General features: G+C 42.3%; 1 protein-coding gene across 1 annotated transcript; it reads left to right on the top strand.

Annotated features, from left to right (window-relative positions):
• Positions 1–4,833: 4,833 nt before the first annotated feature.
• tfap2d (transcription factor AP-2 delta (activating enhancer binding protein 2 delta)) lies at positions 4,834–22,557 on the top strand. Its single transcript, XM_050057984.1, has 8 exons — positions 4,834–5,068; positions 5,758–6,276; positions 9,114–9,174; positions 15,149–15,314; positions 17,535–17,653; positions 17,774–17,915; positions 18,893–19,006; positions 21,421–22,557. Exons 1-8 carry the CDS (start codon positions 5,030–5,032, stop codon positions 21,635–21,637), a joined length of 1,377 nt encoding a protein of 458 aa, XP_049913941.1. The 5' UTR covers positions 4,834–5,029; the 3' UTR covers positions 21,638–22,557.
• Positions 22,558–23,933: the final 1,376 nt, after the last annotated feature.

Genomic DNA, 23,933 nt, shown 5'->3' with positions numbered 1-23,933 from the left:
GAAGTAGCCTAACTGTCCTGCGGCTCTGTGTGTGAGTGTGTGTGTGGGGGTGGGTGGGGGTGAGGGTGAGGTTAGGGGGGTGTCACCCTGGGGCGATAATAATTAATTTGATTTGTGCACTTGACAGATGTATTTTATATATTTGTTTAAATGCATGAAAATGAAAATAAATGTCAGGAAATTTGGAAAAAAAAGAAGAAAAGTAGGAGATTATAATCCAGATTTTTTTTTTCCTGTCTTCTTTGTCAGTCTGCTCTGTTTCTCCCTGACTGTCCATTTAAACAGCGACCACCTGTTTCCTGCCTCCTCTGCTCTCCTCACCTCACGCACTGCATGGGGAGAAATTAATTTGCTGCAAATCTTGAAGGCTTAAAAACCGAGGCAGTGACGCCCCGAGCCCCTCCCCTCACGCGAACCGACGAGTAAATCCCCACAATTAGCAGATCCATATTAGCATATTAACCTGTGCTTCCTTCCGAGGGCGCATCCTTTATGTAGGTCACACACCATTTTCTTAATTGCTTTTTCTGCTGATGATGGAGGACAAACATCTTCTGGGCCGTTTGTTATATGGTTTGCCCCCTTCATTAATGCCAGTCGTTAGTTTGGCTGGAAAGGTGCAGGCCCACACACACACACACACACACACACACACACACACACACACACACATACAGGCTATGAGACCGAGTTAACGGACGCTCATGGCCATATGAGGCCGGTGTCTGACCGGAGATGATTAAAAAACCAAACCAGACTCATAAACAAGCACAACACATGTGCACACATTGGAAGCAGACAGTAAATATGCTTCTCTTCTCTAACTTCAGACTGCAGGTGATTAATGACAAATTAAATTGCACATACTGTATATACACAGTTTATTAGAGGCGTGCAACCCGTGGAAAGGAAATGCACATTATAGCCTATAGGCTCATTATATCTCAGCATGGAGCCCTACACTCATTAAACGCATCATCACCAGCTATAAGTGCTGCAATGTGACACAATATACTTGCAGAAGCCTTAAAGCCTGTAAGGGGATCACTGTTTACTCTGGTAGCAATAGGCTAAATGACTGCAGGCTATGTGTTACAAGTAAGTTGTGGTCTGCTAATAAACCAGTTAAACCAGTCAGGACCGATAGAGAGAGGTGATATGTGGCTTGTTAACACGTGGGAAATATTTATTTTTACATTATGAACTTTGTTGAAGTGAAACTGGTAGATTTAAAGCCCTTAGTTGCGTTTAAGGCATTTTATTTAATATTACGCGCCATTTAAGTGCCAAATTTGATGATTAGTTTATTTTGGTTTTTGGAAAAGTCATCGAAACGGAACGAACATAAATGGTGATATTTTTATTTCAGAGGGAACTGTGATCTTTAATTCTCCCTGACATTATTCTATCTGAGTACAAATATCTCCTCAGCTACAATAATAAAGGTCACAAGTGCGCACATGAGCTCCACTCCTAATCTTCCGCGTCTTCATTTTCTGACATTCGCTCCAGAAATATGACATCAGGGCCCCCTCATGCTCTCTGCAGGAGCAGCGGCCCATCCAGAAAACCTCGGGGCTGATCTAAATTCTCGCCTCTGGGCTGTGCTGCGCGGGGTTTCGGGCCTTTCCCTGCCTCGTCAGGCGGCAGATGGACTGGCTCCTGTCCGGAGATCAGTGCGCATCTGGTGCGGCGCTCCCAGCCCCCGGTAAAAGCGGGGCCACTCGCCGGCGTTAAGCCCTATTAGGGACCGTCTACCGTGCAACTGGTGCCTCGGGTTGGCGGCGACGGTGGCTGCACTGCCTTGCATATATTTATATCTATCTCAGGCAACACAGCTCACCACCGAAACCAACTGATATAAATAACTAAATGTGACTGGTGCGCGCGGTGATCCGTTTGGACGCCGGTCAATGGAGTGTGCGCATTTTGGGGCTGCAGGAAACTTAATCTGATGGCTTTAAAGTCGCTTTAAATATAAATCTGACTGAATTCTTGTGTCTCAAACCTGCACAACTACAGTTACATTTCAGTCTTTTGATCCAAGCTTGATGATGATGTGAGAGGAAGCAGGTTAAGCTGATAGTATCTCCACTGAAGGCCTATATGTCAGCATGATTTACTGCCCAGAGCTGCAATCAAACCATCTCAGCTCGCGTTTCTGCGCCCCAAACATAATTTTGGTGAGCTTCTTTTGATATGTTTGTCCAAAAATAAGACGAGTATCACAAAATCCTGATCATATGATCACATTAAGAATCACTTGAGGTATCTTAATTGACACCAAAGCTCTCTCTTGCTCCCTCCATCTCTCTTTTGCCCGGTGGCCTTCCCATTCATCCCTCCTCCTCCTCATCCTCCTCCTTTTCTCTCCCTCCACCCCTCTCTCTCTTTCGTTTTTTAATACCTGGCGTGCGACAACCGGCCTTCACCGGTCTCGTCGTGCAGAGGTTTCACGTCGAGCCCCGAGGCAAAACAATCGGTAACGGTTAATTAAAATATAAAAGGCCTTGAGAACTTTTTAAAGGAGGCTATTTAAGGCACCGCCTGTGTCTCCGCCTGGGCCTGGGACTTTTTTTTTTCTCCTGATGTGACTGCAACACTATAGGCTAAATAATCCTGATCAAGAGGAAAATGAAGATCTTGGAGAATATTTAAGCTTGTTTGGGGGCCTTTTTTTTCCTTTGCTATGTGGTGGGAAATATATTTGCATTTGGAGAAACGGTGCCATGAGGACAAATCAATAAAATACTATTAAAGGAGCAAAAAATATCTACATTTTCTAATTTAAATATATATATAACAATATTTAAAAAAATATATAAATTGTTATTATTAGTAGTAGCATTATCATAGTAAGCGATTAGGACAGAGAGAGACGCATGCAGTAACAGATGGGAGGAGAAATAGTTCCTTAATTAAAGTGCAGAGTCAATCCCAGCGTCCCGGCGTCAGCACGGTCACAGTCTGCACTTTAATAATATCAGGGAGTCGCTTTGGTTACAGTTACAGCTGAGCAGGGGAGAAAAAACACATCCAAAACAAGACTGATTAGGGCTTATCTGTGCTCTCTCCATCCCTCCCTCCCTCTCTCTCTCTCTGTCTCTCCTTCTCTTGCTGGTTTGTTTTGAATGGCAGGAAATCTGACAGACTCTCCTCTCTCCTCCTTCAGCTTCCTCTCCTCCCCTTCTCCTTTATTTCCCTTTGCTCCTCTTCAGGGCTGTGACCACAAGCTTTTTGGGGGCTTCTGCTTTCACGTTTTGTATCTTCTGTTGCTTCCCGGGTGGCCTAAGGGCAAGGCAGCAAATAGGCTGTGTGTGCTGTGTATTCAGTCTGATGATATAGGCTGGGTGCGCACTGTGTGGCTTTGTACACCTGTTACTATTTGATCCTGTAATACGACAAGCAAAATAATTAACTTGTGTTAAAGAGGGTATTTCACCAGATTATAGCCTGGTGTTTAATTTTTTCCTAGAGCCCCTTTTTGCTTTCAAATAAATATTAACAAACAAACAAACAAACAAAAACCTGCATCATCTTCCTCTACAACACCACAACGGCTCCGTTCAGCAGAGCAGGACCACCCCGAGGGCGCGTGCTCAGGTGAGTTACAGCAGCACGAGGAGAAAGGCAGGAGAGAGAGTGTGTGTATGTGTGTGTGTGAGAGAGAGAGAGAGAGAGAGAGAGAGAGAGAGAGAGAGAGAGAGAGACGGACGGGTCACGAGGCTGACCGACTGACCGAAAAAATAGTCCCACTTCTGATTTGTCCGCCCAAATAATAACAATAAAAATACAGTAATATAATAATAATAATATTATTATTAATGATAATAAAGCAGCACTCTCCATCGTCCATTCTTCCATTCAACCACGCACGCGCCTCTGGTCACACACACACACAACACTGATTTGAAAAGAGAAAAGGTCTCGTGCTTCTGTCAGTTCCTCACAAAGGCAACACTCATAGTAACCCCCCCCCTCCCCCTATGAAAAGAAAAAAATAATGATCATCAAAAGATGGTTTCATGCATGCGTAAAAATAACAAAAAAATAAAATAAAATAAAAAAGAGCAGCTTATTCAAATTAATTTAGCACATTTGCACATAAAAATTCAACAATCTGAGTCATAATATATAGCTATAGCTGAATTATTTCTAAATTAAGCTATTTTAATTCATAACCTCGCCAAATGGTTGTATCTGATCGATCCCATTGTGGCTACATCGAATGAATCTCTGCTGAAAAAAAAATGCGTGCACGTGTGTGCTTGTTTCATTATAATCCGCAGTATTGAAAATGCCTAAAAAACAGTAATAATGAAAATCCACGAGGCATGCAAGAAAGCATCGAAAACATTCCGTTTCCAAATGAAATTCCTCACCGAAGCTGCCTAAATTCATCCCAAAGCGTGCTCTAGAAACACACGGAAATCCTCTTTTTATTCCGTTGATATCTCTCGAAATTAGCGTTATAATATTTCAAAGCAAAAACTTACGTTTCCGTTGAAAATCCGTTACATATTTTTGTGTGTGTGAGAATGAAAAAATAATAGTAATAATAAGACGAAAGTGAGGAGAAGAGCTTGTGAAAATACAAACGGGTCATAAAAAAGGGAAAATGTCCACAAAAAGCGTAGAAAATGTTGAAAGAAGCACTTGGTTCCTTATTAAGGCGAAGATACAATATTTATTCCTTGTCTCCTGGGATGCTCCGCTCCGTCTATTGTCCTCCCATTCCTCAGTGCTGATGCTTAATTTTCAAAACTTCTATATTACCAAGGGACCTACGACATCAGCCGAGAAATACCCTGCAAGTACAAAATCCGTGAGCCAGCCCCGTCCGTGCAGAGGGGAGACGCTCGCGTTCCGCCAGCTTTCTGCCGTTACCGAGAGCGCGCGAGGGGGGACTTTTCCATTTCTCTCGCTTTTTGAGGATTTTAACGCATTTTTATTATTATTATTATTATTCGATCGGGCCGAAGAGCGGAGAGGAGAAAAAAAAAACACGGGTTACTTTGGAGAAAGCACAATGTCAGCGACCTTCCCCGGACTTGTCCACGACGCAGAGGTAATTTAATTACTTCACATGCTTTTAATTTATGAAATTATAGCAGCTTTGTAGAGGAATAAAGACAGTTTGCTTGGAGTTACGGAGGCATTTGGAGGCAGCATCTGCTCCCAAGAAGTCTCCAAGTGGAATATAGGCTACTGTAGCGCATGGATGATAAAAATAATATGCATGGAGGGAGATATGAGTCGTGCATCTCACTGCAGCTGCCGGTAAAAACGGGGCTTTTTATTAGTGTGTGGAAGCAAATGAGGCTCGTGTGTGTGAGCCGGTAACAGTGTGATTAGAACATTTTAGGGCGGAACACTCCGCTGTGTCTCACTCTGCTTACCTCCCATCCAGAATGAGCGAGAGGGCTGGGACAGTAAATTTGCCAGCAGCTCGGTAATAATAATAATATATAACAGCACGCCTTTTAAAAAACGCTGCAAGGAGAGTGACAGGCATGCCAAAGGGAGGAGGAAAAAAATACCGATGGCTCCTGTTGCCGTGCGTTCGTTCCCCTCCCGGGCGTGTGGAAATGACATCTCCTTCAGGTAGTTTAAAGTGGGAAGAGAGAGAGAGAAAAAAGCGCTTTGTGAGTGTGTGAGTTGTGTTTTTGAGTGTGTTTGGGAGGCAGAGAGAGGAGACACCGGCTGATGCTAAATGACACGGCTCATATATTTCCCCGTCTCTTTATTATCTTGTAGATACGTCACGACGGATCAAACAGCTACCGGCTCATGCAGCTCGGCTGCCTGGAGTCCGTGGCCAACTCCTCGGTCGCCTACTCCTCCTCCTCCCCGCTCACCTACCCGGCGCCGGCGGGGACGGAGTTCGCCTCGCCCTATTTCTCCGCCAACCACCAGTACACGCCCCTCCACCACCAGTCCTTCCACTACGAGTTCCAGCACTCCCACCCGGCCGTGGCCCCGGAGGCCTACGGGCTCAACTCGCTGCACTCGGGCCAGTACTACCAGCAGATCCACCACGGGGAGCCCGCAGACTTCATCAACCTACACAATGCGCGCTCGGCCCTCAAGTCCTCCTGCCTGGACGAGCAGCAGCGGCGCGAGCTGGGCTGCCTCGACGCTTACCGGCGCCATGACCTGTCGCTGATGACGTCACACGGCTCCCAGGCCTACGGCGTCGGCATGCACCACCCGGACCAGAGGCTGCTGCCCGCCGCCGGCCTGGGTCTCCCTTCGTCCGCGTCAGACGACCTGCAGGTACCGGCGGCTTCTTCCACTCTCTCCCCACAGCCCCCCCATCACCTCCAGGCCTCCTCCACCCTCCTCCTTATTCTCCTCCGGCTCCTGCTTTATTAACACTGCTCCATCACATAGGATATAACACTAACACAGACCCCTGTAGCTGCCACAAGGCCCAGCATCCCTGCCCCACTGGCCTACTGTTGAACCCCCCTCCTCTCCCTCTATTGTACCAGCAACACAGCAATACCAAAAATATTGAACAGAAAGACAGCGCCAGATGTCTGTCTGTCTGCCTGTCTGCTTCATCTGTCTGTTGTCTCTGACACTGACAAGGCTGTGTTACATTTGGCCTGTAGGTTATGCCCAGCCACTGACTCTGTCCTACTTTTGGACTAAATGATATTGGGAATATCATCTCCAGATAATTTTGTTGCCAGAGCAAACGTGACTGTACAACAGGCTAAGTAAATGTCAAGTGCACCAGCCCCCCTCTCTGAAAGGCAGGCCTGTTTCTAAAGGTTAATTGACTGGCAGTCTATACAATCCTATTGTGCAATCCGCCCTTTTATTTCCCCAGAAACACACGTGACCCATATTTTACATAATTCTTTTCGATGTAAAGAAATGGTCGAGATGAAAACGGATTCGCACGGTGCTTCTGTGTGTGTGTGAGTGTGTGTGTCCGGCTGTCTGTTGAGGCAAAGAAAAGCCGCTGGTTGCTCTATTCTCCGGTAAAGGGCGGATTAACGGATCGGGGTTCAGGGCACAATGCCCGGCTCGGGCGCCATAAAGCACCGTAGTTTATCCAATTACAGACTTAACGTCAATCAACTTTGTTACTTATGCAGCGACATCTGAGCTGCTTAAAAAAAAAGAAACACACACACCTCTCTAGTTAAACACAATTTAACACAGCCACACATAATTTCAGTCACGTTAACTATTTACCAACTCGATAAGGAGTCGCTTTTATCGACAGTTTTTTAATGTCATTACGGTAAATTTTTATCTTTAAATTGCATCAATAATAATAATAACAGAAATATTATTTTAATGGCGATAAATAATTTTCTTTTAATTAATTTGACTTTATTTGCAGGGTGTGGCAATATTGCCCGAGGATGATGTTGTGTATTTAATTTAAAATTGCATTAATTGTGTTTAAAAAATTGCAGCAACTTTAGGGGAATTTTAATGGCGCGTTTTATTTATCTATTTTTATTGCTATTTATTTTATATTTTTAGACGAGTTTTGCGTGAAATTTATTAACTTTAATTAATTTATTATCAAAATATACAATTTATTGCAGCCTGCGTAATATTTGTTGCTAAATTGCGCCTTTATTTTATTTCTGCAATATGGCTCGCATTGATCATTGTTATAGCCAACACTATATTTTCCTAAGCTGCTGGCACTTGAAAAGAGCCCAGGTTTGACCCTTTTTATTGAGGAGGGGAAAAAGAAAGAAACGGCTCGTGAACCTGAGCTCGCGCGAGGCGGATGTATGAACGGGAACAGATGCGCCCATGGTCTCGTGCAGCCCCGGTCGCATCTTTGAGCGCGTTAAAGAGATTTTCATGGCGAACAAAAGCAGCTGCCACACCTTTCTCCCGCCACTAAGCTAATTCATGCAAGACCTCGTGCGTTTTGTATATTGATTTTATAATCACTTTAGCTCCGCAGTGGAAGAAAAGAAACAGAAGCAGGAGCCTGGTTAAGAAAGAAACTACAACAAGCTCCCTTTTCTCCCACTTTATTTTAATCAGGGGAGGGGGGTGTCTGCGTGGGCCAGGGCCTCGAGGCGCGCACGGGGGGATTAAGTGTTTTTCTGAATAAAAAAGCGCGTGTTCTCCTTTCTTGATGACATTGTTGATAGCACGCGAGTCTGATCTGGACCAAAATGGCGGCGGCGGTAACAGGTTTCCATTGCCTGTACATACAGCCCCCCATATAGGATGCTTGTTATGTGTGTGTGTGTGTGTGTGTGTGTGTGTGTGTGCGCCACAGAGTGATGATCCCCAACAGGTTGGTGGCTGCAACAAACTCTGGACACTTGTGCTCATTGCTCAGTCTGCACGGGTTGTGCTGTCCTCGCTTATCGCCTGGAGCCTTTCAAATTAAGCTCGTTTCTGGGCGAGCCGTGAGCTGCATCCTTGATTTCTAACTGTGCCCTCGATTTTACTCAAAGCCTGCTAAGTGACGTACACTTTCTAACAAAAAGGCTTTCACCACTAGAATATTTGCTCAAAGGGCGTGCAACAGGGCCAGTGTTTGGGAGAAGGTGAACTGTTTGAGGTCTGATTGGGGAAGTTTGCAGGAAACAAAATGATATAAAGGCAGTGGTTCCCAAAATGTGGGTTTGGACACCCTTAAAGAGGACGCAAGATACATGTGAGGGGTCATACACTTTATTTACCTCTAACTTTTCATGTTTTCTTGAGAAATATTAAGTTTAATACACGAATTCTGATGAAATTACTGCAAATAAACAACATGACAGGGGGTCAAAATGGTGCGTTTTAGCCAAATGGTATGGAGCCAGTGGACCAATATGATGGGTTGCCTGAAGAAACATTTAGGAGCACTATGTATGAGGCGCTCTAGATCAGAAACAACTGTAGTCAATGCATGTTTACATACACAATTTTCTGTAGTGCATGGTGTTGATGATGCGCCATTACGCACAGCTCCCAAGAAGAAGAGACGTCATTAATTTCAGGTGTTCCTACAGCCTGACAGCTGAGTAAACTGTGCCTCAGCAATGTGTGTATGTGTGTGTGAGCAAAAAAAAAAAACTAGGTGAAGTGATTTCACCTGCCTGCTCGTCCTAATGAGTTGCGTGTCTCCGCAGGGCTCCGTGGAAGCGCAGTGTGGGCTCGTGCTGAACGGCCAAGGGGGCGTCATCCGGAGAGGTAAGGGGGCCCATCCGTTTATTCTCTCCCTCTCTTATATTGTTGTATATGTACCGGAGGCCGTGAACACACCACTCGCGGCTAGACACGACAAGACAGCGAGGCAGACAGACAAACAGGCGGAACACTGCTCTCTTGTCTGCTGTCAACATGTTACAGCAGGAGCGGGGCCCCCATTTTCTCGCCTATTTAAACACTCACACACAGTAACACGCGCACAGACGCTGCTTCCCATTTCCAGTATGAAATGGACTGTCACTCAAACACCTACGGGTTTTTTCCTTTTTTTTTTTACCAGTCACTCTAAACATTGATTTTTTTTTATCCAGGAAATTAAAATGTCAACAAGTCATGAATTAATATGGCAGTCATTTTATAGTATAGCATGTGACGCACAATATAGACACTTCCTGTTTGAAGTCAGGCTGCATTTTAAGACAAGAGTGCCTTTGTTTTCATTCAGTAAACACAGTATTTTAATCTAATATTTATGCTTGTTTTAATAAATTCATCATACTTATGTCACCTGCAGTTAAACAGGAAATACGCATGCTATTTATGCAACAAATCATATATTTATAAAAGCATAATTTTGCACTATTTTTATATTTAAAAAGCTGTGAGACTTAAATGAATGAATCGCATCCAATTTACAGGTTCAGTCTATTGTAAATTAATAAATTCAATTCATTTCGATTATGCAAACTGAAAATATGTTTGACATAGGCGATTAGAAAAATATTTGAAACTATAAGGGGCAATCTGGGATATAATTTTCCACCAGCGGTTCATTTGCTTCTGGGCAAATACAATTTCATTTTCTTATTATTATTTTTCTCTTATGTATTTATCTGTGCGGTGCACTGTAAAGCACATCACACATCACAGGGATATTTATATTGCTCGAGTGCGTAATTGCTGTTTCTTGTATGTTTAATCAGTAGAATTAATCCAAGCCTTTAAAGGCTGGGGCCGTGAAGGCGGCACAGGTTGAGGGTTTGAAGGTGTGGATGTGGTTCCGGCCTGCATCAACACATATGAAGCCAATTTCCTCATGAGTCTGGGTTTTAACGCGCTCTGGATCTGCTTCAGGTCCATCAAAGATTCTTTTTTCTAGTCGGGACTATGTGTAGTTTTCCACACAGAGAGGAAAGGCTGTGTCTCGGGTTTAATTTTTCATCAGCTCTGCCTAGGTGTTGGGGCTTTTCTCTCGGATTGACGCGGGAATCCCTCCGCTATCACTTTCGGTTAATGGTGCGCCGTATTTGGCCCTGAGCTCAGCCGCTGCAACCATCACAACCAATAATCTTTGCTTTACCTCCCGCTCCCGTATCGATAGCTTCTCTCGCCTCGGGCGGACGCTTTGATATGCTAATGCCGAGCGGGGCCCCGGATTCAGCCGAGATCATATTAATGTTGTTCTTTCTGACTGCGGCTTTGGCGGCATGAATATTCACATAACCTTTTTCAAAAGAAAATCACTCAAGAAACGCGGATCCTACTTAGGAGGAGTCGTCTGTGTTTTTAATCACCCCTGCTATCCCCCCTTTTCCACTTCAGCTCTATAACAGCAGCCGCGCAGATCAAGCTGATCTGTCAGGCGCGCCCCCGCCACTACATCCAGTGCGCGCGCCTCTCTCTTTTCCCTGTCAAGACATTGGCGGGCTTTTTTTTTTTTTTTTTTGGGAAGCTATAAACATTGTTGTTAAAATATGAGGAGAATGACATTTGGCCCGTGTCTCTTTTTCTTTAATTTTCGTGGCAAACTCGTAAAAGGCGCTTGATTCCGCGTGTGATCCCGCCCGCCGCTCGCGCCGCAGCCCGAGGCTACTCTCCGTTGCTTAAATACCGTTATCGCCTCTGGGCCCGCGCGCTCCACTGACTGCACTACCGGCAATAGCTCTTTTCGATTGCCCTTGGCAACATAAAATACAAACTACTTTGAATCAAAACATTTTTAGGGGAATTAATATGATGTGAACCCGCGGCTTTCAGAGACGCGCGCCCCCTGTCAGAGCGCGTGAGTCTGACAGACAGGTCTGCAGGGTTGGTGTCACATATAGACACACATAACACAAGCCGGACTTCACACACACACACACACACACACACACACACACACACACACACACACACACACACACACACGGGTTCAACATTAACCAATAGTATCAATTGATTCCCCTCGACCTGCAAGCGTCCATTTTTGACAGCCTGAGTGAAACACAAGTCCTACAAAGTGCTGCCCGCTGGAGTACAACAGGCTTTTGTGAGCACACCATTATGATGTCACACTTGTGCTGTGGGCACGAGCCGCTGTCCAGGTGCTGGAATGAAAGGTGGGAGCCGCTGTCCAGGGTGCTGAACCTGGGTGACATGCGTTTGAAGCTGCAGGTCTAAGTGCCTTCCTGCGGGACCACAGCAGCAATGAGGCCAAACTGGCACATTTCTGCTGATGGTGAATAATAGATTCTCAGAGAAGAAAAAAAATATATAGGTTACAGTTGCTCATATATAAAGTCTGTGGCCAAACTGTCCACACTGGCCAGAGAAGATTGGCGTGTGCAGCCAATCTGCGCCTGCAGCGTTGTTCTCCTCGGCCCTAAATGGCATCCCCTTTTTCTTCATTCCATCATATCCAGCACGGCCGAGTAACAAAGCGACACACCCTGCTGTTAGATTTGATAATGAGGCAGATGAATAATAGAATATAGCCTACAGTACATCAGACAGAAACCTTGCGTTTCAGCTGCTTGGGACGTTAGTTCAAGTGAAAGTTTAATAATAATAGGCCTACTCAGAGCAGTCGATTTATTCCAGGAGGATCCGGCAACACTGATTCAGATGCAATTAATAATGTGAAAGAGCCTTCACCATCACAACCACAATCATTTATTCACACTTCCAGGAGCCTCAAGTACACAATGAACATCAACGTGCTGATTGGTGGAAGGTGATTAGAGGAAGGTTTTGTTGTAGATTGCAGCAGACTCTCTTACACGCAGACAAATATTGAGCTGAAAGAGAAATATAAATATATGTGCATAGTAAAACATGTAATATTTAACTAGTGGAAAGGAGGCTGATGAAGTGCTGAGCAAAACACATTGATCTCAGCAGTGGTGATTGGAGATACTTGATCCTATGTATTTTTATGTGGTGAGTGTGCATATGCTAGCATAATCTTTTCTGGTTTGAGCTTTGATTAAATTTATATTTTAACATATATAATGTTTATAGTTGTACTGTGAAGCATGTGGAGCACACCAGACTTCCATGTATCTTCACATTTTTGGTCATTTTTTCCAATAAACAGAAGAATTAAGAGTTATTTAATGGGTGGAAAGAATTCCCCTACTTCTTAAAATGCACATGCAATTTAAAAATGCATTGGATTATTTGAAAATATGTATTGTGATAAAGCTGAAAACGGTTTTCTTCCCCTATAGCTCATGAATAGGTGACATTTTGGAGATGCATTTTCATGTGAAAAGATCAAAATAGGCTGCATCCTTAAAATTTAGAGGCATTTAAGGCAGTGAGAAATGTGGATTAAGATGCTGCACGTGACAAAAGAAAGGTGGTTAATATAAAAAAAATATTAAGTTTGATACATTTTTCTGATATAATGTAGTGGTGAGCATTTTTCCTGTGCAGACGTTGCACTTTCCATTCACTGTGAATACTACTGCACACTGGCTGCACTGACACATTACTGCACCGACTTCCTGTTTGCTCTGATATATTTTTCATATCATGTCCTAATACACGTCACTCTTACAAATAAAAACCAGAAAGACCTCATGTAAAGTTCACACACAGCTAAATCCACCCTTCCTCCAGGTTGAGGATACATTTATTCTTTTATGCATTAGCTCCTTGTCTGAGTAAAATGTACATGCATCTTCTATGAGTCGAGGCTTTTCAAGGTCTGAATTGATTTTCATTGGATACATTCACTACAGACCTGAAAACACCTACACAAAAATAAAGAATAAAGGAAAAGGATGTTACAGCTCTTGTAAAAATACAGCATCCTCTCATTACCTGCAGCATTCATTACAAAGTGAGACTCAGACTGAAGTAGCACTTTTTAGGTGCTTCTGGCTCTGCAATGTTTCTCGAATGGTGTTAAATCTATTATTATTTTTATTACTATTATTTCAACAAATCTTCAGAATACCCTCCTCTGATAAAAAAAAAATATCTGGCTAGATCGATTTTTAAAAAAAATTAAGGGAACATTTTGCATCAGATTATTATGTGGATCAAACAAAACAAGTCATTGTAGATTTTTTTTTTTTTTTAGAATTTTGTGTGTTTAAAATAAATTTGCAAACAAAGTCAACTTAATTTTGTCATGTAGATCAAGCAAGATTGTTTTTTTTGCTGTTCCTGTAAGTGTACTTAATTGAAAGATAACCAGGGTGAGCCTGATGTGATTCCATATCATTCATGATCTCAAGTCAAGGTTTTGGGATGGAGATTTGGTGATTTTGGAACATTTAGAAACAACTGCCATATCCAGGAAGCTCCCGTCATTGTGTGTTCAGTAATGCGTGCACTGTCATTTAAAGTAAAAATCCAAGTGGGGAAAATAATCTGGAATTTGCAGGTCCTTTCATTTCGCAGTTATTTTGGAATACAGTAAATAAAACAAGCTCATTGTTTGTTGTATAATCTTCTTATATACCTAAGAAGATTGGCTGGGATTACATCAGTAGATCTTGTTAAGTAAAAAACAAACAAATGCAGATTAATTAAAACTAGACATATTCATGTAAAGATACAAACTTATTTTTTTATTGTTAATATCACAGATTTAACACATCTGCTCAGATTTATTTCTGTCAGTGTTGGTTTGTTGACACTTCACTCATCAGTCTCTAATCAAATATAAAAATACATGTTCAACTATAACTCTTCAGATTATAACTCCAATTTATGACTGTGTATTGTGTGTAAATGTTGGTTAGTGCAGTGACAGACGTTTGGTGTTTAAATGCAAACACAGTGGAAGTGAACATCTAGTATAACTGGATATTGGTTGGTGGCACTTTTTTATTCTGATATACTTAGGACAGAGGTGTTATTGGCAAAATGCTACTACATAGTTATAAAACCCAATAGTAGAGCTAACTGCACTACTTCCCTGAAAGAGTCAAGCTTCTGTCTACGTAGGGGATCTTCCAAAATAACACAAACCTTTGTTGCATTATGATCTGAACAGTGTTAAAAATTACGACTACACAATAAAATGTACCAAAAGGTGGGTCAGCATTCCTGTTAAATGATATTCTGACCTGTCATTAGACCCTGCAGCAGCACAAGCATGTACAACGGGTCCAAAGTGCATTACGCTATTAATGTATAAAAAGCTTTTAACAATCTAAAGTGGCAAACGGTTGTCCACAGTTCTTTGCTTAATGGTTCCACTGTTGTGCTGCATTATTTCAGCTTCATGTTGGTCCGTCTGTTGACACACAGCATCATTAGAGGAACAGTTGGCCAATTATATGTATTCACTTCTACATCAGCTGAAACACAGCAGTGTTTACAGTGTGTGTTTAGATAACACACAGCCAGTTATACAGCACAGCTCCATGTCAGCCTTCACTTGAACAAACCGAAGAGACCCGGAATTTAGTCTTCCATGAAACTTAAAATGAATAATCCCTTTTAATTATACATTTGATTGTTTGGGGGAAAAAGCAGAAAACAGAGCTGCTTTTCTTAGCTGAAGAAACGGTGACGAGACATGTTTTTTGTAGGATAGTGACAAAGATCAAGATACACTGCAGCTTTAATTTGTGTCAACAGAGGTGTGGACTGTGCAAGTAATTTAATGTGGTTACTATAAAAATATCAAGTCTGATAAATGTTTCGGTCAACTATTCATTTAACACCTCTAGTAGTATTGTTGTTCGTCCACGTTGAACCTTGTCATTAACTCGCGTGTTGTGTTTGTGTGCAGGGGGGACATGTGTGGTGAACCCTACAGATCTGTTCTGCTCGGTACCGGGCCGCCTGTCGCTGCTCAGCTCCACCTCCAAGTACAAAGTCACTATCGCCGAGGTGAAAAGAAGACTGTCCCCACCAGAGTGCCTCAACGCCTCCCTACTGGGCGGCATACTGCGCAGGTCAGTACAAACACACACTGCTGCAAAACAAGGGTTCATCACAGCTTCTTTACTGCATCTTAATGTAACTACAGTGACTCAAGAGAGTGTACTGAATTGTTCGCTTGGACCGGTAGTTCTTTTAGCAGTAAATATTTTGTGAAGGCACCAATGGTCAACCCTACAATATCGTTGCAATATCGATATCGGGGTATCGTGATTTTCTCCGTATCGCTCAGCCCTTGTTTACATGCAAGAATCATGGCGGCGGTTTATTTTGCGTTCAAACCCCCTGACCACTAGATCCTTAAGTGTTGTAGTTTATCTTCAATTATTTGACTCTTCCAGTCCAACGTAAGAACATTTTGCTGGCGGGTTACAGGGAGTGTGATAAATACAAATGCAGACTCTACAGGTCTAATGGCACAAAAAAAGTTAACTTTTTTAACTCAAATTTTATGCACATGATGGTGTATTCTTTATACTATGACAATGTTCCTATAATTAAAGAGAAATAAATCACAACATCGCACTTAGCTTACAGTATAACAATATATCGTGATATATTGAAATGTAACTCTGTATTGTGATACGTATCGTATCGCCAGATTCCTGCCGATACACCATGCTAGTTGGACCTAGAGTTTCCCCTAATAAATCCACTGGTCACTGGTTTAATTCTTGATGATTTGGCAAAAAAAATGTTTAAGCCAAGTAGGCAAGGGTGTAGGTTTTGTGTCAATATTGGCGGTGGTATTGACACATGAAACGGGGGGTTTAGGGGTCCTTTACCGGAAAATTTTGAGCATCATACGCTTCATTTCCTCCAGTCTGGGGATTTTTTTGCACCAATTTGTGCCTTTTCTGCGTCACTTTATGGTCTAAATGTCTTAAATAAAAGTCCTCTGCTACTTTCATGTATCTATAGGCAAATGCGCATGCTCCAAATATTGAGAGGTGTGTGTCCCCTGCACCCCGCAGAAATCTACACCTATTCATGTAGGACACAAAACTTGCAAAACATCGAGGCCGTCTTGCAGCAGCAGGGTTATATAAGAATAAAAGTGTCGAAGTGTAGCAGTGAAAGTGTGAAAAACAACAAATTTTTGCTTCATAAATCAACAACTTGGAGACAAACTCACGGTGAATGTGGATTTACTGCAGGGCTGTTCTTTTGGATTGTATTAGAATACCAAAATGTTCCTGTTATTTTGTCCACTCCCTGTAAATCTAACAAAATAACACTGACGTGAAGAGTGTGACAGAGAAAACACAGATTTTTAAAAGCCTGAATCTGGCTGGTGAACATTGGAGAGCGCTGCCTGAGTCTTTGTAGCCCTCAGATGAAACAGAGGATATACAGTAGCGCCCACAAAGACTATTGTAGGCGAACGAGGGGCCGGGGCTGCACGCGCCGCCATGCCCAGGGAGCCAGAGGGAGGCGAGACCAGGCCAAAGCATGCCAGGATCAGAGGAACCAGAGGAAAGCAAGAGTTGCCAGCACTGTATTATTGATGAGGCGCAGAGAAAGGGAAGGGGGGAAGAGGAGAGAGAATATGGCTGGTCCTACAAGATGAGGCATCATATAGTCAAAAACAAACAAAAACGTGCAAATAGAGGTGTTGATCCTTATCTGGAGTGGAATATATCACAGCAACAGCACTACAATTATTCTAACAGATGAGAACGTGAAGCTGTCAGAGCCAAAAATCACAATCAGTGTTTAGAAGTTTATCTGAAGTGTAAGTGTGTTTGTTTGGACACTGGTTTGTAACAGAATGATAGAAATCCCTCAGTAATTTCAATCAAAATATCCCTAAAGGGTCCACAGGCGTACACGTATGGCTTAAAAAAAATTTCACATAAAAAGATAAAGAAATGACAGGGACCACTGGTCCTCCGGTTTCCAAAATAGCACTTCTCACTTTAGGTATAGACGGAGACAAACGCTCAGACAGTGACAGAGGAAACTCAGGGGGACATGCTAACATATCTCAGCATACACATAGCATATTTAATTTTTAACAAGTTGACATGTTTTAATTTCACACTCTTTGATTTTATGCTTAATTTCACGCCTTTGTCAAATCAAAGCAAATCTATATTCTTCCATCACTGCTTTCAAGACGTAATTAAAGACATGCTGATGATTTTACTATGGTTCAGTTCCTTTAAAACATAATTAAGGATGATGTTGATCCATATTTATGTGTGTAAAAAAGTTATTTGACTCTTCAACAGAGCGAAGTCTAAGAACGGAGGCCGGTGTCTTCGTGAGAAACTAGACCGTCTAGGCCTCAACCTGCCGGCGGGGCGGAGGAAAGCTGCCAACGTCACGCTGCTCACCTCCCTGGTGGAAGGTATAAGCCCAAAATATTGTCCAGAAGTTTTAGTTATACCTTCAGATGTATTCCAGTGTTCTTATTTAATCCTTTCAGCACTTGCTTCATCAGTCTGTTCCCCCTTTTTTCCGTGCTCAGGTGAGGCGCTCCACCTGGCGAGGGACTTTGGCTACACCTGCGAGACAGAGTTCCCCAGCAAGGCAGTGGGGGAACATTTGGCGAGGCAGCACAGTGAGCCGAAAGAGACCAGCGCACGCAAGAAAATGGTCCTGGCCACAAAGTGAGAATGCAAACACACACTCACACACACATTCACACTCAAATAAAATAGAGCAAAGGCACTACAGTGTCTTTTATTCTGACATTTGCCTGATGTTAAAGGTTTTATACCTCCAAAAGGTCAAAAGGTGCAGATTTAAGTTTGCGTACAAGTCTATATGTTGAGGTGGAAATCACAGTCAATTCCAGAGATGCATCAGGGTCGAGATCATTGATAATTTAACACCATTTTACACCTTGTTTTCCCATTTACAGCCGCCTTATACTCTTCATCACCCTACTAGTAACCATCCATCTTTGGGGAACTCTTTTGGGATAAAACGGCTCTGTGAGAGTCAGACAACTGAGGAAAATTTAGTGTTAAGGGAGGTTTGGTTACCAAGAAGAACATTATATAAGAATATAAACTTCATGCACAGCAGGGAAAAAGTGCTGTGAGTTTGGACAACCTCCCACTCCTAACCACACACACTTTTCACACAAAGAGCATCGACTGGATTTGAATTTTAAAATACTATACTCACAAAATGTGTGTTTATGTAACAGCATGAGCTGCATTTACAGTAAATACTTACACACTGAGAGCTGGATGTGCTGAGGGGAAACAGCTCCCACTCTTGTCCAGCTAAGTTAGATTTTTTCCGATAAAGTAATCCCAACAATGTTCTCAACGCTGAGTAAAATCCAGAAAGACAACCCTGACCAAATGCTGAAAACCAGCTTTGTCTCTGCGTTTGCAGAATGTTTTTTGGGTATCATGTTGTGAAAGTGTTTTGCTTGTTTTTGGATTGACATTGAGCTTGTCTCGCTCCTGCATGTCCTTCAATTGTTTCCTGGGAGGAACTTATGTGTGGGTTGATCCAAAAAATGATGAGGATGGGTGCAAGGGAAAAAAAAAAAAAAAAACACCACAAATTGCGACGGTTGTGTTGGAGACAGACGGTAAACCCTCATTCCCTCCCTCCTTCTGTCCATCAGGCAAATCTGTAAGGAGTTCCAGGACTTATTGAGCCAAGATCGCTCTCCTCTGGGCTCCTCCAGACCGACCCCCATCCTGGACCTGGACATCCAGAGACACCTCACACACTTCAGGTAACACACACCTGCTCTTTACACAGAAGTAATGGACATTTTTTTAACAATGTCTCCAATCTGGAGTCAATGTAGACAATTGAAACTACTCGGTGTCGACAGTTTTTCCTGCAGAGCCCGGCTGCTCTCCGTCTTGGCTCTGACCGCTTTGCCATTTTCCAAAGATGCAGCTGTGCAGTTTGTTAGTGCAGTTTGTTATTTGGCACAAATGACAGAGGAGGAGGGAACGGCGGCTTGTTAGCAGAAATGTCACATCTATGGCGTCATCCGTCGCAGAATATACACAAGTTTTGTCAAACCTCCAAAGGGAGATGTAGTGTAGAGCGCCGGGCAGAGAAATAAGATGTGAGCTCGGTTGACAGATTGAACAGCAGCATCCTTCTGGCAGCTTAAAGGTCTGAGCTGAGAGGTGACCTGACATTTAGCTCTGCAACAACCTGCCTGAGGATTTTACAGGCCGGACAAACCACTATCACATTGAGAAAGTGATTTAAAATTTCTAAAAACCCTGTTTTATGATCATTTATTCTTTATTTTACCCCATAACGAACAACAACCAATGAGAAATCAACACAAATAAACAACTTAGCTAACAAAAAATAATAATTAAAACAAGCGATCAAAGAAAACAGTAAGCCTATGTGCAAATTTGCTAATTTAATCTTCTTTTGCTATATTTTGTATCCCTTATGTTTGATTTAATGCAATGTCCAAAAATACAATAAAATAAAATTTAAAAGAATTTCATTTTAAATAACGTAATGTTTCTGATGTGTGCCATCACTGGATTGTGGGGTAAACTTTGCTTTATAGTACTTTTAGAAACTGAAAACATACAAATTAAAAAAGCTTTCTGTTAAAGTTGATGTGGTAAATTTTGTTTTAGCAAATTAGAATTAAAATATGATTGAGTGTGACTGTTGATTGCTTTACATACTTACACACAGTGGTGTAGTGATAGTTATTGAGGTGGGTGTACTACTAGATAGATGGGTAGGTTACCAGGGATGATGTAGGTATACTCTTCAATGTATTCCAATGTCTTTTTTTGGCTGAGAGGAGGGTATACTATTAACCACTGGTTCCCAAACTGGGGGTCCAGACCCCACTAAGGGTCACCAAAGTTTCACTGGGGGTCACTAGGCTCCCTTGATTTTAAGGGGTGTAAGAAAACATTAAAAATTCACAGTAGGCTCAGGATTTCAATTATTTCTGTGAAGAAAATCGTTATTTTTATAGTTTAGATGAAAAGAACAATGGCCAAGTGTCACACTGATTTTTTCAAAAAAGAAGCCTATTAGATATGTATGATTATTAAAAACAAACAGACAGAGAATCGTGTAAAAATGGTGAAAAAAATACCAGAGAAAAGTCATCTGTGATGCAAAATTCACAGGGAATATCTGCTTCAAATGACATAAACTTCCTGCAGTTATTGCGTTCTGTATTTGGGATAATTGTTCAGTTGATCAGTTGCTCTGTACTGTTATTGCTATGCATTGAATATAATATGAAATATCCATAGTCAGGGATTTACTCAGTGATAGCAAAGGGTTCCTTTAAGGAAAAAGGTTGGGAATCACTGCTGTAATGAGCCAGAAAAAGAAGTGGTTATACCCCAATTACCTGCATATACCCTCCACTACACCAGTGCCCATATTAGATTTTGAAAACCTTTACAGCTATTTTATGTCTGAAGCCATAGTGTGTGATAATATCTGCACAGTGTTAGGACTGCAACTAAGGATTATTCTTTTTGGTTCATTATCTAGTGTATCAAATAGCAGGAAAATGCTTATCACAATTTCTAAAGGCCCACGGGGAGTCTTCAAATGTCTTGTTTTGTCTGATCAACACTCCTAAACCTAGAAATATAGAGTAACTATCATTTTAGACAAAGAAAAGCAGCAAGTCTTCACAGCTGAGGAGGTAGATCGAGGGAATATTTGGCATTTTTGCTTGAAAAATTGCTTAAACAATTCATTGATTGTCAAAATAATTGCCAGTTAGTTTTCTTTCGATTGACTAATCAGATAATCGATGTTTAAAGCTGACAATATTCAGGCCTAGAATTTGCTAAAACAGTTAAGGTATTCAGTGTTTCCTCCTAAATTACTGTAGGAACAGGGTGTACCCAGCATTTAGAACATCACAGGACATTAAAACTCTGCTCTGACAGGAGTTAGCCCGACTAAAGACACTCTTTTAGGAGGATTAGAAGCTCCATAATGCAGGGAGAGGAAAGTTACTCTGCAGGTGAACGAGCTGAGGAGAGAAAAAAGAGCACTAGTTCAGTAAGCCAGTCTGCCTTACAAACCCAAACTCTACCCCTGATTTCTTTCTTCTCCTTACACCTGAATGAAACAAAGCTTTGTCACGGTTCTGACGGTTGCTTCCGCCTCCCTCCCTAACAGTCTGATCACTCACGGGTTCGGCACGCCGGCAGTCTGCGCGGCTCTCAGCACCTTCCAGACGGTCCTGAGTGAGATGCTCAACTACCTGGACAAAAACTCGAGCGGGAAGACGAGCGGACCCACCGACCAACAGATCAACAACAACTCAGAAAAGACGCAGCTCCGGAAAACAGCCGAGCCCCAGAGCAAAGACGGGAAAACAGAAAAGACTGAGTAGCCCACACCCACCCGGTCCCCGTGCCTTGGAGCGCTGCATTTAGGAGTGTGTGTGTGTGTAACTGTGTGTGTGCACTCTCAGAAAGGATTTAAGTCCCGTGCATTACTGTGTCTTATTTGGGACAATTCATATTTATTGTTATTTATTTATCTTATGTTGAAATGTAACACTAACCAGAAGTGTCCCAAACAAGACGTCCTGATGTGAGAGTGGAACATCCTGTTTAGGTGTGTGTGTGTGTCATGACAAGGAGGAGCCTCGCCATGGAGACGGCTGTGACTCATCCAAGACTTTTATTTCTTTATTTATTAATTCTGAAAACAGGAAGTAAACATGGACATGCTGACATCACAGGTTTCCAGGACAACATACACACTTTACACACACATTTTAAGGGTTTTGGGGCAATTTGATCTCAACCCAGCAAATTTAGGTGTGAATTTTCTTCCACAACACAAAAACTAAAACACTTTTTTGACCTTTAAGGGTCCCTTTAATCTTTTTTGTATTAAATAATTACAGAAATCTTTGTCATTACCGACTAAAATTCTAATCTTGCTTCAATTATGTGTTGACTAAACTGAAATAATTTCATCTTCCAAACATTTTTCATAGTTTAATTGAATCACCCTTACCGATGCACTCACACACACACACACACACACACACACACACACACACACACACCTGTACCTGTGACAGCACTTGAACCCCCACCAAGCAGACTTACTTTAATTTCTACGCCGTACAATCAGTGCCATAGCAACCAGTGTGTTTACCATGTGGGCTGGATGTGAGACTGACGCCACTGCCTGGGGTTGGCTACACTGTGGTGTGTTTGTCTAAGTGTGTGTGAGTGTGTGTGTGAGAGATAAAGAGAAAGAGAGAGAGAGAAAGAGTGTGAGAGAGAGAGAGAGAGAGAGAGATTGGAGAGAGAGAGAGAGAGAGAGAGAAGGGTCCAACTCAGCCATTTTGTAAAAGGTGACTCTTGCAGTTGCCGTCGTTACTCTTCCCTGTGCATGTCTATCTTTGTACACTCCCCAGAACGCAAGTTTAGCCGACACAAGCTCTCTGACTCGCTCATGAACATTTGTAAAGATATATATAAATATTTAAATTACTTTTCTTGTAGGCTTTCAACTATATATATGTTAAATCCCTACCTTCTAAAATGCTGGTGTTCAATAAAGACAGTTGCTACGTGTTCTACTATTTACTCTGGGTTTTCAGATGTGCCTGCACACACACACACACACACAGAGGTATACACACAGCATGTATAAGCATACAGAAGGTGGCAAAAGAGCAAGCCGAGACTAAAAAGAGGCAGCACAGATCAAAGTCAGCCAGAGTGAATTATCCATATGAGTTCACTGTGTTAAAATTATAAAAAGTCAGAGCTCCTCTGTACTGTTGTGAAAAAAGGCTTTACCTACAGAAAAGTTCAAAAGCCTCCTTTGTGTGCGCAAGCATGTGCGCTTCCTTTCAGTCTGAGCGACTTCTGTCAGGTTTTTCTGCTTATTTATATTTCAATGCGATGATAAAACGCAGAGAGGAGCAGCTGCCTGCTGGCGTCTCCATCCGGGCTCTGTAGTTTCTGTTTACTCTTTAATATTCCAGTCATTTAAAAGGAGGTCACGTTCGCCGCATAACACAAAAATACATAATCAGACAGGATGCATTTACAGTGATGCCTGCGCCTGTTTGTCACCCTGAATCAATGCAAGTGGAGCCTCAGGTGGGGGAAGCAATAGCGGTATAAAGACGAGGATATGAAGGGAGGAAGTGACATGGGTGCACGGTTCCAGTGCATTCCCAGCCTGGCTGTTATTGTTTGGTTCTGGTTTTTGACAGATGGTGTTATCCCCTAAATATATACACATGCAGTCAATGTTTCATGATTCTGGAACAATGCTGAGCCATTGATAATGCATTGCAGAGTGTCAGAAAGAATGCATGATGACAAATGGTAAATAACAGGTTCTTTAGCTTTGACAGCGATGCATTATTGCACGAGAGCAACACGATGCTTTGTGCAGACACTTATTATGGAGTCATTTGAGTTTCTGAAGACTGACACCTGCGTATATCTTTTCATACACTTGTAGCCATAGGTGCAGATTTCAGGGGGACCACAGGAGCACGTCCCCCTCAATATTTAGAGCATGTGCATTTGTCTGCCCCAAGAAAAACATTTAAGTAGCAAAAAGTGACAAAATTAAATAGATTTACACCATAAATTGATGAAAAAAATGGCACAAATTTGTGCATAAAAATTCACCAGAATGCAAGGAAT

Source organism: Epinephelus moara, chromosome 12 (genome assembly GCF_006386435.1).
Source record: "Epinephelus moara isolate mb chromosome 12, YSFRI_EMoa_1.0, whole genome shotgun sequence".
NCBI lineage: Eukaryota > Metazoa > Chordata > Actinopteri > Perciformes > Serranidae > Epinephelus > Epinephelus moara.
Note: the sequence above shows the minus strand (reverse complement) of the source record. Positions and strands in the feature narration are given on the sequence as shown.

Excerpts from the sequence above, each read along its gene's own strand:
- tfap2d (XM_050057984.1), top strand. The coding sequence starts at position 5,030 with ATGTCAGCGACCTTCCCCGGACTTGTCCACGACGCAGAG. Across the intron at positions 17,654-17,773 it reads GCTCACCTCCCTGGTGGAAG|GTGAGGCGCTCCACCTGGCG; the intron begins GTATAAGCCCAA and ends TTCCGTGCTCAG. Across the intron at positions 19,007-21,420 it reads AGACACCTCACACACTTCAG|TCTGATCACTCACGGGTTCG; the intron begins GTAACACACACC and ends CCTCCCTAACAG.